The 17,889-nt window shown below is 43.0% G+C and overlaps 1 protein-coding gene across 1 annotated transcript; it reads right to left on the bottom strand.

Moving 5' to 3' along the window:
- Window positions 1-2,923: 2,923 nt before the first annotated feature.
- Window positions 2,924-14,545, bottom strand: LOC123732530 (Fc receptor-like protein 2). Its single transcript, XM_045711748.1, has 6 exons — window positions 14,452-14,545; window positions 11,163-11,438; window positions 10,404-10,646; window positions 4,942-5,082; window positions 4,607-4,648; window positions 2,924-3,568 (listed from the first exon to the last, which is right to left on the bottom strand). Exons 1-6 carry the CDS (start codon window positions 14,480-14,482, stop codon window positions 3,546-3,548), a joined length of 756 nt encoding a protein of 251 aa, XP_045567704.1. The 5' UTR covers window positions 14,483-14,545; the 3' UTR covers window positions 2,924-3,545.
- Window positions 14,546-17,889: the final 3,344 nt, after the last annotated feature.

Raw genomic sequence — 17,889 nt, 5'->3', positions numbered from 1 at the left:
ATAGCAAGTTGAGAATAACACCATAGAACTTCACATCGTATTGCTAACAACGTTATATCACTTCAGGATGTATCTTTGCTAGCCAGCTTACATTTTGTTTACTAGCTAACTTAGCTAGCTAGGTAGCTGAGCTTTCTGAAGCTAGCTAAGCGATGGTGTGAGCAACCCACCTTCGGATGTTGTAGAAAGACAGCAGAAGCACAGCCAGCATAACTACAAACCATAACGAGAAATGATATCCATTTGACAAGCAATGTTACGTTTGATGCTGGTTGTTACTAGCGATTGTTTCAAACACACTTTCCTTCCTCTTCCGTCTAATGACGTATTTCGTCTTCCGACTAACGACGTTCCAAACGATGTGCTTCTTCTTCTGAGGTTTAACGGCGGTTGACATCCAATTTGTTGCATTACCGCCACCTACTAGCCTGGAGTACAACTCCCTTATACTTTACTTGAAAAAGAAACAAATGTACTGAATAAATACCCTACCATCTAACACTATACTCACTAATTTCAAAATTATATAAAATAAAATTAACACCCCCCTACTCCACTAATTAAAGGTATTTATTCCTACCATTCCTGCCATCACCCTGAAAGGATGGGACATCACCACTTAACACACCCTGTTACTCTTTCTATTGTCAAGTCTCCCACACACCCAAATCCCTCTCTGCAGCTGCCACCACAACCTCTATTTCCTGAGACTTCAGATCCATCCCTGCTGTACAGTTCATAACCATTGCTATAAATGCTAAAAATCCAATCTTACTGAAACGTATTTCACATTTTGCCCTATCCCTCTGTACTGGTATATCTCCACTACTCTCACCACTCCTCCCCTTAACCCATCTTCCTCTACTTTCTTCACTGCCTCAGCATATGACAACTTCTGCGCTACTATAACCCTGGAAACCTCAACCTGCCTCTCTCGCACGGGACATTTCTGATCCCCAGCTCCATGGGCACCCCTACAATTAACACATACCACTACTTTCCCCGATGCTACACATTCCTTTGTCTCTTACAATTAAACCAAATCTTTTTTCACCCACTGTGAAGCCACAAATGGATCAGCAAAAAGGCAAGAGTCCACTTTTTCCATAAACTTCACTCCTACTGTCACAGACTCATATTTTTCCTGATCCTCGGTGCATACCTCGGTCTCTGATAACTTTACTACACCTACCACCTCTGATACTTCACCCTCATTCACTTCCATTTCTCCTCCTGTCTTCAGCTCCCTCTGCTTACACTTCCTACCATTCTTCTTTAACAAACCATCTCCCTTTTTCCCACCATTTTTATACAACTCCAGCTCCCCCTCTTCTTCCCTCCCTCTCTTAGACCTCTCTTTTCCCTCCTCATCTTCTCCGTTTTCCACGTTCACGTCTCCTTATGTTAATACTGCTGCTCCATCCCTGACATCCATCTTGGACTTGCTTTCTCTAGGGACTCCATTTTCCCCTTCCAGAGTTCTGCTTATGCCACCAAATTGACGGTTTGAAACCCCAAAATGTAAAATCCATGCGGAATAGTGAAACTAACTTAATCCATCCTAATTAAAATAGTACACTGCCAAAACAAACAAACTCCCACTTCTTCCTTCTTGTAGTTTTCCATATCTCCCTTTTCAGGCTCTAGGGCCTGAGAGGGTGGTACGGCTCTAGGACCTGAGAGGGTGGTCCGGCTCTAGGGCCTGAGAGGGTGGTACGGCTCTGGGACCTGAGAGGGTGGTCCGGCTCTAGGACCTGACAGGGTGGTACTGCTCTAGGGCCTGAGAGGGTGGTCCGGCTCTGGGACCTGAGAGGGTGGTACAGCTCTAGGGCCTGAGAGGGTGGTACGGCTTGTGCAAATATTCCATGTAACTCCATGGGCTCTTCTGATGCACCATTCAACCCCTCTACCCTTTTCCCAGCTGCTGCAATGCTCTGGACAGCCCTGGCTTTGGCCACCTCATTCTGTTTCCCCCTTGTGGGGCGTTAGGAAGACGTGGCTTCATGGTTCCCACCACAATTACAACATGTCACATGTTCATCACTTTTATAACACATAATATGGTCTTTTCCACAACTTGGACATCTCGGCTTCTCCCTTCTGCCAACACTTGATACATGACCAAAAGCTATACAGTGATCCCACTGCGTTGGTCTTGGGATAAATGCTCTGCCTCTGTAGTTAATATACCCCAACTGCACTAGAGAGACTCCATATCAAAAAACAAAAGAACAGATCAACTCTTCACTTTTTCTTCATTCACCATGCGATTCATCCGACGTCCATCAATCACTCCAGGAATATTTTTAATCTCTTCAACATCGACTTCCCACTAGACTCCAGATATTACCCCCTTGAGAGGTTCCCTTTTCCTAAGAAACACGACACTTCAAACGTATCAAACTGGTGAGACGCATCACACATTTCTTCTGTTCCTCAGAAGCACAAAAAATCTTAACAAGACAGCCTCACTCTACCCAGAACTCTCTCCACCAGAAGATAGAAACCTGGAATGGATTTAGAAGATACTCAAGGCCCTGGGGGCTGTAGGGGAAACCTGGAATGGATCATTTAGAAGATACTCAAGGCCCTGGGGGCTGTAGGGGAAACCTGGAATGGATCATTTAGAAGATACTCAAGGCCCTGGGGGCTGTAGGGGAAACCTGGAATGGAGCATTTAGAAGATACTCAAGGCCCTGGGGGCTGTAGGGGAAACCTGGAATGGAGTATTTAGAAGATACTCAAGGCCCTGGGGGCTGTAGGGGAAACCTGGAATGGAGTATTTAGAAGATACTCAAGGCCCTGGGGGCTGTAGGGGAAACCTGGAATGGAGCATTTAGAAGATACATGAAGGGAAGTGAATGAAATTAAAAACTGAGTGGTTGTGATGTCATTCAGAACAGATTAAAAACAGGCTACATGATTGAGGAAAATCATGAATTTAATTCTATATGCTACAAAGACAAAAGCAATATCTTACCAAGATGATTAATTGAAAAATAATGGTTTTGCACAAAACAACCACAATATAACAAAGGGCCTACAAGAGTTTAATGTTTAAATCAAATCAAATAATGATGAATTTCTATAGAGACCTAAATTGGAAAATAAAGTAAATAATTGTAATAATTGAATTCTCCTCTCCTGTATGTTTTCTATCTCTGTAACATGTAACGGTATAACATTATACTGAACCTGTAACAATAATGCCTGAACCTCAACACCTATCAGTTGGTCTGTATAGACATGAAAAGTGAAGGCATTTACAATGTATCAACCATAATGCTATACAGTATATGACCAGTATATGACTGATGTTAAAGGACAGCTGCTGAATGAATAATACAACACACATTATATTAAAACACATTCCAATCAGAATAATACATGTATCAGTTAATAGATCACATTTGATCAAATGCCACTATTGTTCCAGCAGGTGGAGCTACAATGTAACAACATACAGCATTGTGACTCACAGTTCTATATTAGAATTCCATGAGTTCCATTCTGATGGTTGTTATGGTGATCAGGTGATATCAGCCTCACTCTTCTTCAACATGATCACCTGTTCAACACAGAAGTAGTTCATCAGTGTGGCCATGTATTTACTTATCCAATACAGAACCACTTAGAAATGTAAATCATATCAGATGATTTACTAATCAATACTGTGCTACTTAGAATCCTATCAAATTATTTCCAATGAGGCTCGTGCTCATGTCCAGTTCTCCCTTATCAAAACCAGGACTATTTACTATTTATCAATACCAGGGCTATTAACTATTTATCAATAACAGGGCTATTAACTATTTATCAATAACAGGGCTATTTACTCCTTATGTCCAGCTCCCCCATATCAATTCCTGGGCTATTTACTCATTATCAATACCTGGGATATTTACTCCTTATAAAAACATGGGATAATTACTCCTTATCAATACCTGGGATATTTAGTCCTCATCAATACCTGGGCTATTTACTCCTTATCAATACCTGGGCTATTTAATCCTTATCAATACCTGGGCTATTTACTCCTTATTAACACCCGGGCTATTTAATCCTTATCAATAGCTGGGCTATTTAATCCTTATTAATACCTGGGCCATTTACTACTTATCAATACCTGGGCTATTTACTGCTTATAAATACATGGGATAATTACTCCTTATCAATACCTTGGCTATTTAGTTCTCATCAATAGCTGGGCTATTTACTACTTATCAATACCTGGGATATTTACTCCTTGTCAATACCCAGGCTATTTACTTCTAAATCCAGGTAGCCTAGTGGTTAGAGTGTTGGACTAGTAACCACAAGGTTACAAGATCAAATCCCCGAGCTGACAAGGTACAAATCTGTTGTTCTGCCCCTGAACAAGGCAGCTAACCCACAGTTCCTAGGCCATCATTGAATGTAAGAATTTGTTCTTAACTGACTTGCCTAGTTAAATAAAGGTTAAAAAAAATTGTGACATATTTTGTTTGTTGACTCTAATCCATCCTACTTTCTACTTCTACTAAGAGGTAACATAATATAGTACACACTGTGTTCAGAATACCATATTGTGCCACTGCAGCTGTTGTGCTGTAAGGTAGAAACTCACCTAATTGGTCTTGGTGGGTCTTCCTGGGTACCCTGGTTTCACCTAAACAGACAGTTACCAACACTGTAAACATGGTTCAATCAGAGCAACAGTTATCAACACTTTATAACATGGTTCAATCAGAGATACAGTTATCAACACTTTAATCATGGTTCAATCAGAGATACAGTTATCAACACTTTACAACATGATTCAATCAGAGCTACAGTTATCAACACTTTACAACATGAATCAGTCAGAGCTACTGCAGTATTGTCAGTCCTTGTGATATATTTCTGATATACAACAGGTATTCTGTTGGAATGAGGTGATCCTGTATAAACTCAGGTAATCACCTTGAGCCCTGCTCCTGCAGTATTTCACCAGCAGTATGATGGTCACCAGCAGGTAGGGAGACCCCACCAGTAGACTACACAGCAGCCTGGGTAGAGACATGGACAACACTGGGACTGCTGGAGATGGAATGGGAGTTGGAACTGCAGTGGGAGAAAGAAAACAATTTAAAACATCAATGGAGATGGTGCTGGATAGAGATGGTAATGGCAAGGTATGGTTAGTTATTCTGTTCATAATGTAAATGTTCAGTATATTTTCATGTTATTCTGTTCATTATGTAAATGTTCAGTATATTTTCATGGTTTCTGCAAATACAGTGTCAGACATGTTACTAACACATCAGCACATGTTGAAGCAATAAGGCCAGAGGGGGTGTGGTATATGACCAAGGGCTGTTCTTAGGACGACCTAGTATACAGCCTGGATACAGCCCTTACCCGTGGTATATTGGTGCTATACCACAACCCCCAAGATGCCTTATTGCTATTATAAATTGGATACCAATGTAATTAGAGCAGTAAAAATAAATGTTTTGTCATACCTGTGGTATACGGTCTGATATACCACGGCTTACATAAACATTCCAAGATGGCGTAGCAGTCGGACGTGTGTTTGTCTTGTCCCGTGTAAATATTATCTTTTTCAGTTTTTTTTGTTGTTGCTTTTTTCGTATATATTTTAATCTCACTTTCTATTTACAAATTAATTATACAACCCTGAGCATATTAACCCTGAGCATTTCAACCCTGAGCATTTCAACCCTGAGCATATCAACCCTGAGCATTTCAACCCTGAGCATTTCAATCCTGAGCATTTCGACCCTGAGCATATCAACCCTGAGCATATCAACCCTGAGCATATCAACTCTGAGCATATCAACCCTGAGCATATCGACCCTGAGCATATCAACCCTGAGCATATCAACCCTGAGCATATCAACCCTGAGCATATCAACCCTGAGCATTTCAACCCTGAGCATATCAACCCTGAGCATATCAACCCTGAGCATTTCGACCCTGAGCATTTCGACCCTGAGCATTTCAACCCTGAGCATATCAACCCTGAGCATTTCAACCCTGAGCATATCAACCCTGAGCATATCAACCCTGAGCATATCAACCCTGAGCATTTCAACCCTGAGCATTTCGACCCTGAGCATTTCAACCCTGAGCATTTCGACCCTGATGAGCATATCGGACTGCTTTCTAAATCACCATATTCCTGCTGTTAGACCGGATCATTGCAGCTAGCTAGCTGCAACTGAGCCACTATTGTTGGCTAACGCCTCTGTCCCGAGGCTAGCACCAGTAAGCCTTGAGTTAGGCCCATCTCCTGGCTAATGCCTCTATCCCGAAGCTAGCACCAGTTAGCCTCGATCTAGGCCCATCTCCTGGCTAGCCGATGAAGCTTTTCCGTTGCAGATGTCGCCGAAGACCCATCTGCTAGCCCCGACCCGCTAGCTTTCTGAACGCCGTGTCTCCCGCTCACCTAGCGTAGTAATCGACTACCGAACGGCTCCCTGTTTCATCAATTGCTGCTCATTGGACCCTATGATCACTCGGCTACACAGCTGATGCCTGCTGGACTGTTCACCAACACGGTACTTATTTCTGTTTATCTATCGGCCCCAGCCCTAAACTCAGGTCCTGTGAGTACCTAACTTACCCTCTCTGCCCATTCATCGCCATTTACCCGATGTTGTTGTCTTAACTGTTTACCCATTGTTGTTGTCTTACCCGTTGTTGTCTTAGCTCTCCCAATCAACACCTGTGATTGCTTTATGCCTCTCTCTAATGTCAATATGCCTTGTCTACTACTGTAATGGCCTCTAAACCTTCAAGCTGCATACTGGACCCTATTCCAACTAAACTACTGAAAGAGCTGCTTCCTGTGCTTGGCCCTCCAATGTTGAACATAATAAACAGCTCCCTATCCACCGGATGTGTACCAAACTCACTAAAAGGGGCAGTAATAAAAGCCAAACCTTGACCCAGAAAATATAAAAAACAATCGGACTATATCGAATCTCCCATTCCTATCAAAGATTTCAGAAAAAACATTATCTCACATATCTTTTAGACATTTGGTTTTCAACAGCAGAGATTTGTATAAACCTTTCTGTCTGTCTCTCCAGACATGACTATAGATGACTGGTAGAGAGATGGTAATAATACCAGACTATAGATGACTGGTAGAGAGATGGTAATAATACCAGACTATAGATGACTGGTAGAGAGATGGTAATAATACCAGACTATAGATGACTGGTAGAGAGATGGTAATAATACCAGACTATAGATGACTGGTAGAGAGATGGTAATAATACCAGACTATAGATGACTGGTAGAGAGATGGTGATAATACCAGACTATAGATGACTGGTAGAGAGATGGTAATAATACCAGACTATAGATGACTGGTAGAGAGATGGTAATAATACCAGACTTGTCACGTCCTGACCAGCAGAGGGAGCAATTGTATTAGTTTTGGTCAGGACGTGGCAGGTTTTTGTGTGTTAAGTGTTGTGTTGGTGATTAGGACTCCCAATTGAAGGCAGGTGTGTTGAGTTGCCTTTGATTGGGAGTCCTATATAGTAGTGTGTGTTTTTCTTTGGGGTTGTGGGTAGTTGTTTTTGCACTGCGTTTGATAGCCTGCCAAACTGTTGCTGTCTTGTTTATTGTTTTTCCTGTGGATGCCTTACTTGAGTTGATTAACCTCTCTGCGCTAGGCGGGACGAATTCGTCCCACCTACGCAACAGCCAGTTGAATCCCGTGGCGCGATTTTCAAATACCTTAGAAATGCTATTACTTCAATTTCTCAAACATATGACTATTTTACAGCATTTTAAAGACAAGACTCTCGTTAATCTAACCACACTGTCCGATTTCAAAAAGGCTTTACAACGAAAGCAAAACATTAGATTATGTCAGCAGAGTACCCAGCCAGAAATAATCAGACACCCATTTTTCAAGCTAGTGTAAGTGTCCCAACTCGAAAGGAGAATCACCAGAGAGCTGGATGACTGTGACAGGTGAGAATATGAGAAGCCTTGACATTCAGATTATCTGGTTATTCTTTACACTGTTAACCTGTTATGGCTAGGGGGCAGTATTTTCACGACCGGATAAAAAACGTACCCGATTTAATCTGGTTATTACTCCTGCCCAGAAACTAGAATATGCATATAATTATTTGATTTGGATAGAAAACACCCTAAAGTTTCTAAAACTGTTTGGATGGTGTCTGTGAGTATAACAGAACTCATATGGCAGGCAAAAACCTGAGAAGATTTCATGCAGGAAGTGGCCTGTCTGACAAGGTGTCATTCTTCTTGCCTCTGTTTATTGAAGACTGAGGATCTCTGCTATAACGTGACACTTCCTACGGCTCCCATAGGCTCATAGAAGGTGGCAAAAAGCTGAATTGTGGCTTTGCAGGCTCTGGCTGAAACAAAGTAGCGCGTTTGGGTAGTGGCTGGTTACAGTACTGTGAGACTCAGGCGCGTGCCCGCGTCGACCGAATGCTTTGTTTTCTTTCCTCTGTTTACCTAAACGCAGATTCCCGGTCGGAATATTATCGCTTTTTTACGAGAAAAATTGCATAAAAATGGATTTTAACCAGCGGTTGACATGCTTCGAAGTACGGTAATGGAATATTTAGAATTTTTTTGTCACGAATTGCGCCATGCTCGTGACCCTTATTTACACTTCGGATAGTGTCTAGAACGCACGAACAAAACGCCGCTATTTGGATATAACTATGGATTATTTTGGACCAAACCAACATTTGTTATTGAAGTAGCAGTCCTGGGAGTGCATTCTGACAAAGACAACAAAGGTAATCAAACTTTTGTAATAGTAAATCGGAGTTTGGTCAGGGCTAAACTTGGTCGGTGTCTAAATGGCTAGCTGTGATGGCTGGGCTATCTACTCAGAATATTGCAAAATGTGCTTTTGCCGAAAAGCTATTTTAAAATCTGACACTGCGATTGCATAAAGGAGTTCTGTATCTATAATTCTTAAAATAATTGTTATGTTTTTTGTGAACGTTTATCGTGAGTAATTTAATAAATTCACCAGAAGTTTTCGGTATGTTTGCTAGTTCTGAACGTCACATGCTAATGTAAAAAGCTGGTTTTTGATATAAATATGAACTTGATTGAACAAAACATCCATGTATTGTATAACATAATGTCCTAGGAGTGTCATCTGATGAAGATCATCAAAGGTTAGTGCTGCATTTAGCTGTGGTTTTGGTTTTTGTGACATTATATGCTGGCTTGAAAAATGGGTGTGTGATTATTTCTGGCTGGGTACTCTCCTGACATAATCTAATGTTTTGCTTTCGTTGTAAAGCCTTTTTGAAATCGGACAATGTGGTTAGATAAAGGAGCGTCTTTAAAATGGTGTAAAATAGTCATATGTTTGAGAAATTGAAGTAATAGCATTTCTAAGGTATTTGAATATCGCGCCACTCGATTCGACTGGCTGTTGACTAGGTGGGACGATTTCGTCCCACATACCCTAGAGAGGATAACATAATATCGTAGGAGTGTCATCTGAGGAAGATCATCAAAGGTTAGTGCTGCATTTAGCTGTGTTTTGGGTTTTTGTGACATATATGCTTTCTTGAAAAATGGCTGTGTGGTTATTTCTTGCTATGTACTCTCCTAACATAATCGAATGTTTTGCTTTCGCTGTAAAGCCTTTTTGAAATCGGACAATGTGGTTAGATTAACGAGAGTCTTATCTTTCAAATGGTGTAAAATAGTCGTATGTTGCAAATATTGAAATTATTGCATTTTTGAGGTTTTGAATTTCGCACCACGCTCTACCACTGGCTGTTGAATAGATTGGGACGCTCATGTCCCACCTAGCCCAGAGAAGTTAACTTCTCTGGGCTGGGTGGGACGTGACTCGTCCCACCTGCGGGACACACTATTCAACAGCCAGTGAAATAGCATGGCCCGAAATACAAAACAGCAAAAATCTCATAATTTCATTTTCTCAAACAATCAACTATTATACGCCATTTTAAAGATAAACTTCTCGTTAATCTAACCACATTGTCCGATTTCAAAAAGGCTTTACGGCGAAAGCATAAAATTAGATTATGTTAGGACATAAACTTCACAAGAAAAACCTGGAACCTGGTACTGGAACAAACTTTAAGGTTTGGGACTTGTTCTGCCCCAGAGGGCATTGGGTATTTTCCAGAACACATGTGTTATACATTTCGTAGCAGCATTCCATATAATCCGATACTCCCTGGTGGTCATGCAGTCTATCATACTATATTGACATGGTGACTTACAGAAATAAGGTAGCTCTCTCCTCACCTGTCACTGTCATCCAGCTCTCTGGTGATTCTCCTTCAGAGGGCTGGAACCCCCCAGTTATATTGCAGTTTTTAGAAGGAAGGACCAGATGATCTGAATGTCAAGGTTTCTCATATTCTCACCTGTCACTGTCATCCAGCTCTCTGGTGATTCTCCTTCAGAGTTGGTACACTTGTAGAGTCCTTCATCTGACTTGGATACTGCAGGGATGGTCATCTCTCCTGTAGTCTCAGTCCTGATGAGGGATCCATCTTTGTAGAAATCAGCTGTGAGGTCAGAGGGAGTTCCCTGATATCTGCAGCGCAGAGTCACAGAATCTCCCCCAGTCACAGGAAGGGCAGGGCTCTCCAGGATCACAGCACCATCTGTATATAATATATAAACATAATATATAAACAGGTCTCTCCAGGATCACAGCTCCAGCTGTATATAATATATAAACATCATATATAAACAGGTCTCTCCAGGATCACAGCACCAGCTGTATATAATATATAAACAGGTCTCTCCAGGATCACAGCTCCAGCTGTATATAATATATAAACAGGTCTCTCCAGGATCACAGCTCCAGCTGTATATAATATATAAACATCATATATAAACAGGTCAATCCAGGATCACAACACCAGCTGTATATAATATATAAACAGGTCTCTCCAGGATCACAGCACCAGCTGTATATAATATTAAACAGGTCTCTCCAGGATCACAGCACCAGCTGTATATAATATATAAACATCATATATAAACAGGTCTCTCCAGGATCACAGCTCCAGCTGTATATCATACATAAACATCATATATAAACATAACATCAGCTATCTGAAACCAGATGAACCACTAAACACTATAATGTTAGTAGATGGTGTTTGTGGACATACCATGTACTGTGATGTTGACAGCATTGCTGTGTTCTCCAGACCCAGACTCACACCAGTACAATCCACTGTCTGATGGTATTGGAAACACATTGCATGAAGACCCTTGTTGTTTTCCCCAGTCAGTATTACACTCTGAAAGGATTCCTCTCTCTGAGTTCCTCACCACTCTCCATCCAGTAGAGTTCCCTTGAACCTCACAGCTCAGAGAGACATACTCATATTCAAAGAACTGAGATCTGTCAGGACTGACACTCAGAGATGCTGGAGTAGAGATATCTGAGACAGAGAGACACAGAGAGAGAGAGAGAGAGAGAGAGAGAGATGCATTGTCTAATGTACACTTTCAAATACAGGCCCTTAAGAGCGATGAAGCCTGTGAGCTGCATTGGAACAGAGATGCTGAAACACAGCAGAGAGGCTATTCTCTAGCTGTTTAACCTGGTGATGAGGGTAGGATACTATCCTGAGATCTGGAGACAAGGCTTTATATTCTAACAGAGATACTGAAACACAGCAGAGAGAGAGGCTATTCTATAGCTGTTTAACCTGGTGATGAGGGTATTATTAGTATCTATGTAGTATTTAGTGATACTAAATCAAATTTCGAATCAAATTCATTAATAAAGCCCTTCTTACATCAGCTGATGTCACAAAGTGCTGTACAGAAACCCAGCCTAAAACCCCAAACAGCAAGCAATGCAGGTGTAGAAGCATGGTGGCTAGGAAAAACTCCCTAAAAAGGCCAGAACCTAGGAAGAAATCAAGAGAGGAACCAGGTTATGAGGGCTGGTCAGTCCTCTTCTGGCTGTGCCGGATGGAGATTATAACAGAACATGGCCAAGATGTTCAAATGTTCATAGATGACCAGCAGGGTCAAATAATAATAATCACAGTGGATGTCGAGGGTGCAACAGGTCAGCACCTCAGGAGTAAATGTCAGTTGGCTTTTCATAGCCGATCATTCAGAGTATCTCTACCGCTCCTGCTGTCTCCAGAGAGTTGAAAACAGCAGGTCTGGGACAGGTAGCACGTCCGGAGTTAAGTGGCCTCCAACTGCTCTTAAATGCAAGTAAAACTAAAAGCGTGCTCTTCAACTGATCGCTGCCCACCCCTGCCCGCCCATCTAGCATCACTACTCTGGATGATTCTGACTTTGAATATGTGGACAACTACAAATACCTAGGTGTCTGGTTAGACTGTAAACTCTCCTTCCAGACTCACATTAAGCATCTCCAATGCAAAATTAAATCTAGAATTGGCTTCCTATTTCGCAACAAAGCATCCTTCACTCATGCTGCCAAAAATACCCTCGTAAAACTGACTATCCTACCGATCCTCGACTTTGGCGATGTCAAAATAGCCTCCAACACTCTACTCAGCAAATTGGATGCAGTCTACCAAAGCACCATATACTACCCACCACTGCGACCTCTACGCTCTCGTTGGCTGGCCCTCGCTTCATATTCGTCGCCAAACACACTGGCTCCAGGTTATCTATAAGTCTTTGCTAGGTAAAGCCCAGCCTTATCTCAGCTCACTACTCACCATAGCAGCACCCACCCGTAGCACGCGCTCCAGCAGGTATATCTCACTGGTCACCCCCAAAGCCAATTCCTACTTTGGCCGCCTTTCCTTCCAGTTCTCTGATGCCAATGACTGGAACGAATTGCAAAAATCACTGAAGCTGGAGACTCATATCTCCCTCACTAAATCATCAGCATTAGCAGCTTACAGATCATTGCACCTGTACATAGCCCATCTGTAAATAGCCCACCCAACTACCTTATCCCATATTCTATTTTTTTTGCTCCTTTGCACCCTAGTATCTCTACTTGCAGATTCATCTTCTGCGCTATCACTCCAGTGTTTAATTGCTAAATTGTAATTATTTCGCCACTATGGCCTATTTATTGCCTTACCATACATGAAGGGCACTTTTCGGCACTTCCTGTATGATCAATGAGAATCTCCATATTGCAAATGTCCGGTCCCTTACTAGATGTCCGCAAATGTTTTTTTTAAATTCCGACGGCGTCGTGCACCAGGGCCAGATCTTCCGAGAAGTCATCGAATAGAGTCTCTCGGACATTCGTTTTCCTTTTTATACATTTTTCAAATGTTGGTCATTTTTCCGCTGTCCCGGTAAATTCCACCAGATGGCGAATGGCTTCTTATTGCAAATGTACAAAACATCACCAATCACAACATGGCCATTTCTCCTAAACGGAAAAGACTTTGAAGACGAAACTTGGTGAGCATAGGTTTGGACTAATGGGCTGTTAGCCCAGAAACAAGATGGCGTCAAGGCCTCAATGCTTTTTGAGTTAAGGTAATTTTTCTGGGATTAAAGGTCAAAAACGAAAATAGAGTGCTAATTTGACTAGTTCACATCAAAGTACATGAACCGAACGTTCTACCTGTTGTTGATTATGGGGATACTATTTATCAAAACGCAGATGCCTCTAATGTTAAACCCCTAGAAGCTGTTTTTCATAAAGCCCTTCATTTTGTCACAGGAGACAGTTTTACTACTCATCATTGGTGGACTGGACCTTTGAAGTCATGTAGATCACATCAGCACGCTCTTTCTGTTTACAAAGCCCTGCCCCACAAACTTCCAAATTACCTAACATTACAGTTATCAAGTTATCAATCCCGTTCACAGGGTTGGTTAACTATGGAGACGTGTCTCTCTAGTGTCTAGAGAGTTAGGTGGAGACTCCTTTAGTGTCTAGAGAGTTAGGTGGAGACTTCTTTAGTGTCTAGAGAGTTAGGTGGAGACTCCTTTAGTGTCTAAAGAGTTAGGTGGAGACGCCTTTGGCTTCCTTGTGCCTTGCTGTGAAATGATCTACATTAAAGTTTACATTTAGATACATTTGTGCATATAGGGTATTTCAGAAAGTTGTTAGAAGACATTTTTACTGAAGATTGTAACTATTTTTTTCATGTGTTTCCCTTTGTGTGTTGTTGTGTATATGAATGTGTTTCCCTTTGTGTATTGTTGTGTATATTAATGTGTTTTCCTTTGTGTATTGTTGTGTATGTGAATGTGTTTGTTGTATTTTGATGTGTATCGTGGTACAGTTCTCATCTGGAAAAACAACAATATTGTAGAAGAAACGTGTTCCTAATATTTTGAGAGAGAGAGAGAGAGAGAGAGAGAGAGAGAGAGAGAGAGAGAGAGAGAGAGAGAGAGAGAGAGAGAGAGAGAGAGAGAGAGAGAGAGAGAGAGAGAGAGAGAGAGAGAGAGAGAGAGAGAGAGAGAGAGAGAGAGAGAGAACGTACTTACAGAGTAGCCAGTAGAGTGGTGTGAGTTCCATCCTGTCTTGCTGCTGAGTGAGACTCTGTGATCTCCAGTTATAGACTTATAGATCTTCCTGTTCACAAAGCCCTGCTGACGACGTCATGAAACAAAAGAAAGAAGAGAGAAACTTCTTCATTACAACCCTCCAACCCCTGGGTCATGTCCGTTAAACTATCTTATTCTGAGAACACTGACCCCTAACCCCTACTATCAGTCACTACTGTAGATCTGAGAGAATTGACCTCTAACCCCTACTATCAGTCACTACTGTAGATCTGAGAGGATTGACCTCTAACCCCTACTATCAGTCACTACTGTAGATCTGACCTCTAACCCCTATTATCAGTTACTACTGTAGATCTGAGAGGATTGACCTCTAACCCCTACTATCAGCCACTACTATAGATCTGAGAGGATTGACCTCTAACCCCTACTATCAGTCACTACTGTAGATCTGAGAGGATTGACCTCTAACCCCTACTATCAGTCACTACTGTAGTTCTGAGAGGATTGACCTCTAACCCCTACTATCAGCCACTACTATAGATCTGAGAGGATTGATCTCTAACCCCTACTATCAGTCACTACTGTAGATCTGAGAGGATTGACCCCTAACCTCTACTTTCAGTCACTACTGTAGTTCTGAGAGGATTGACCTCTAACCCCTACTATCAGCCACTACTATAGGGAGGAGGAGCTAAAGGCTCGAGAGTAGGGTCTAGGGAGTAGGGTCTAGAGAGTAGGGTCTAGGGAGTAGGGTCTAGGGAGTAGGGTCTAGGGAGTAGGGTCTAGAGAGTAGGGTCTAGGGAGTAGGGTCTAGGGAGTAGGGTCTAGAGAGTAGGGTCTAGGGAGTAGGGTCTAGGGAGTAGGGTCTAGGGAGTAGGGTCTAGGGAGTAGGGTCTAAGGGTTGGACCATGGTGCTTTTTGTCACCAGACCCAACTCTGCTAAATGGCTCCCTCTTCTGTTCAGCTCAGGTAGCTTTGCCTAGTTGACATCTTCCTGGTTAAAGTCTGATCTGTAGCTGTAATACCATGGAGAACCCGAGAGGAACCAATACAATGTTGTTCACTACCTTGTCCCTGTCCTCTGTAGCTGTAATACCACAGTAAACCACAGGGGGTGTTGGTTGATATCTCCCCTGACATTATTATTATCATATATATTTCAATTTTTATTTTTTTTTATATAATATTAAAACATATATTCTACCTGCCGCTCACCATTTACATTACATTCACTCATCTAACAGACTCCCATCTAGAGAGACCCACAGAACCATTTACATTAGTCATCTAACAGACTCCCATCTAGAGAGACCCAGAGAACCATTTACATTACATTAGTCATCTAACAGACTCCCATCTAGAGAGACCCACAGAACCATTTACATTAGTCATCTAACAGACTCCCATCTAGAGAGACCCACAGAACCATTTACATTAGTCATCTACCAGACTCCCATCTAGAGAGAGCCACAGAACCATTTACATTACATTAGTCATCTAACAGACTCCCATCTAGAGAGACCCACAGAACCATTTACATTACATTAGTCATCTAACAGACTCCCATCTAGAGAGACCCAGAGAAACATTTACATTACATTAGTCATCTAACAGACTCCCATATAGAGAGACCCAGAGAAGCAACTAGGGTCAACGCCCTGCCCAAGGACACGTCAACAGATCTCCCAACAAGTCAAAACGGAGACCTGAACCAACGACCTATCAGCCACCATCCCAACCTGAACCAACGACCTATCAGCCACCAGCCCAAGCTGAACCAACGACCTATCAGCCACCAGCCCAAGCTGAACCAACGACCTATCAGCCACCAGCCCAAGCTGAACCAACGACCTATCAGCCACCAGCCACCAGCCACCAGCCCAACCTGAACCAACAACCTATCAGCCACCAGCCGGTTCTGGTGCCGTGGCATCAGTCAGACCGAGGCTCCTGCGGTGGACGACTGGTTCAGACGTACGGAGGAGACATGGGAAGCTGTCCGTGTTCACCTTCAGCGGGCCGTGACACGCCAAAAGGAGAACGCAGACTGCCACCGCAGTGAGGCCCCGGTGTTCGCACCTGGGGACCGGGTCTGGCTCCCGACCCTAAGCCTGCCCTTTCGCCTGCCCTGCAAGAAGCTAGGTCCGCGGTTTGTGGTGCCATTTAAAGTCCTGAGGAGAGTGAACGAGGTTTGTTATAGGTTACAGCTTCCCCCCAATTACCGCTTTAACCCCTCGTTCCATGTGTCTCTCCTCAGGCCGGTGGTGGCTGGTCAGCTCCAGGAGTTTGAGGTGTGGGAGGTTCCTCCATCCCCTCTGGACATCGAGGGGGCCCCGGCGTACTCCGTTCACTCCATCCTGGATCCGAGGCGTCGGGCGAGGGGCCTTCAGTGAGGGATACGGTCCGGTGGAGAGGTGTTGGGTTCCGGTCAAGGATGTGTTGGACCCTTCAACGCTGCAGGAGTTCCACCGTCTTCATCCAGATCGCCCTGGGCCTCGCCCTCCCAGCCTTCTAGCCATTGTCGATCCACCTTTCATTTTCCATTGGTTTTGTCTTGTCTTCCTCACCTGGTTCCAATTCCATCAATTACATGTTGTGTATTTAACCCTCTGTTTCCCCCCCATGTCCTTGTCCGGAATTGTTTTCTTGTAGTGCTTGTGCACGTTATGCTGGGGGTTACCGGATTTTGTTTGACCCATTTTTATATTGTTCTGTCTACGGTGGGTTTTATTTATTAAACGACACCGTTGTAAATCAGTTTTAGCTCTCCTGCGCCTGACTTCTCTGCCGCCAGTACGCACCACGCTACAAAAAGACCCAAAGTCATCAAGCCAAATGTCCTTACAACTGAAACTGACAGCAGTAAAAATAGAGGCTGTTGATGTGAGTCATTACCAACCTTTCAAAGCACGTCATGGCTACGGACCTGAGTGCTACGGGTCTGTAGTGATTTAGGCAGGTTGCCTTTGTGTTCTTGGGCACAGGGACTAAGGTGGTCTGCTTGAAACATGTTGGTATAACAGACTCAATCAGGGACATGTTGAAAATGTCAGTGAAGACACCTGCCAGTTGGTCAGCACATGCCCGGAGCACACGTCCTGGTAATCCGTCTGGCCCCGCAGCCTTGTGTATGTTGACCTGTTTAAAGGTCTTACTCACGTTGGCTACGGAGAGCAACAACACACAGACATCCGGAACAGCTGATGTTCTCATGCATGCCTCAGTATTGCTTGCCTCGAAGCAAGCATAGAAGTGGTTGAGCATAGCAGGATTTTTTGTAAGCTTCCGGGTTAGAGTCCCGCACATTGAAAGCGGCAGCTCTACCCTTTAGCTCAGTGCAAATGTTGCCTGTAATCCATGGCTTCTGGTTGGGGTATGTACGTACAGTCACTGTGGGGACGACGTCCTCAATGCACT

The sequence above is a fragment of the Salmo salar genome, unplaced genomic scaffold (genome assembly GCF_905237065.1).
Source record: "Salmo salar unplaced genomic scaffold, Ssal_v3.1, whole genome shotgun sequence".
Classification (NCBI taxonomy): Eukaryota; Metazoa; Chordata; class Actinopteri; order Salmoniformes; family Salmonidae; genus Salmo; species Salmo salar.
Note: the sequence above shows the minus strand (reverse complement) of the source record. Positions and strands in the feature narration are given on the sequence as shown.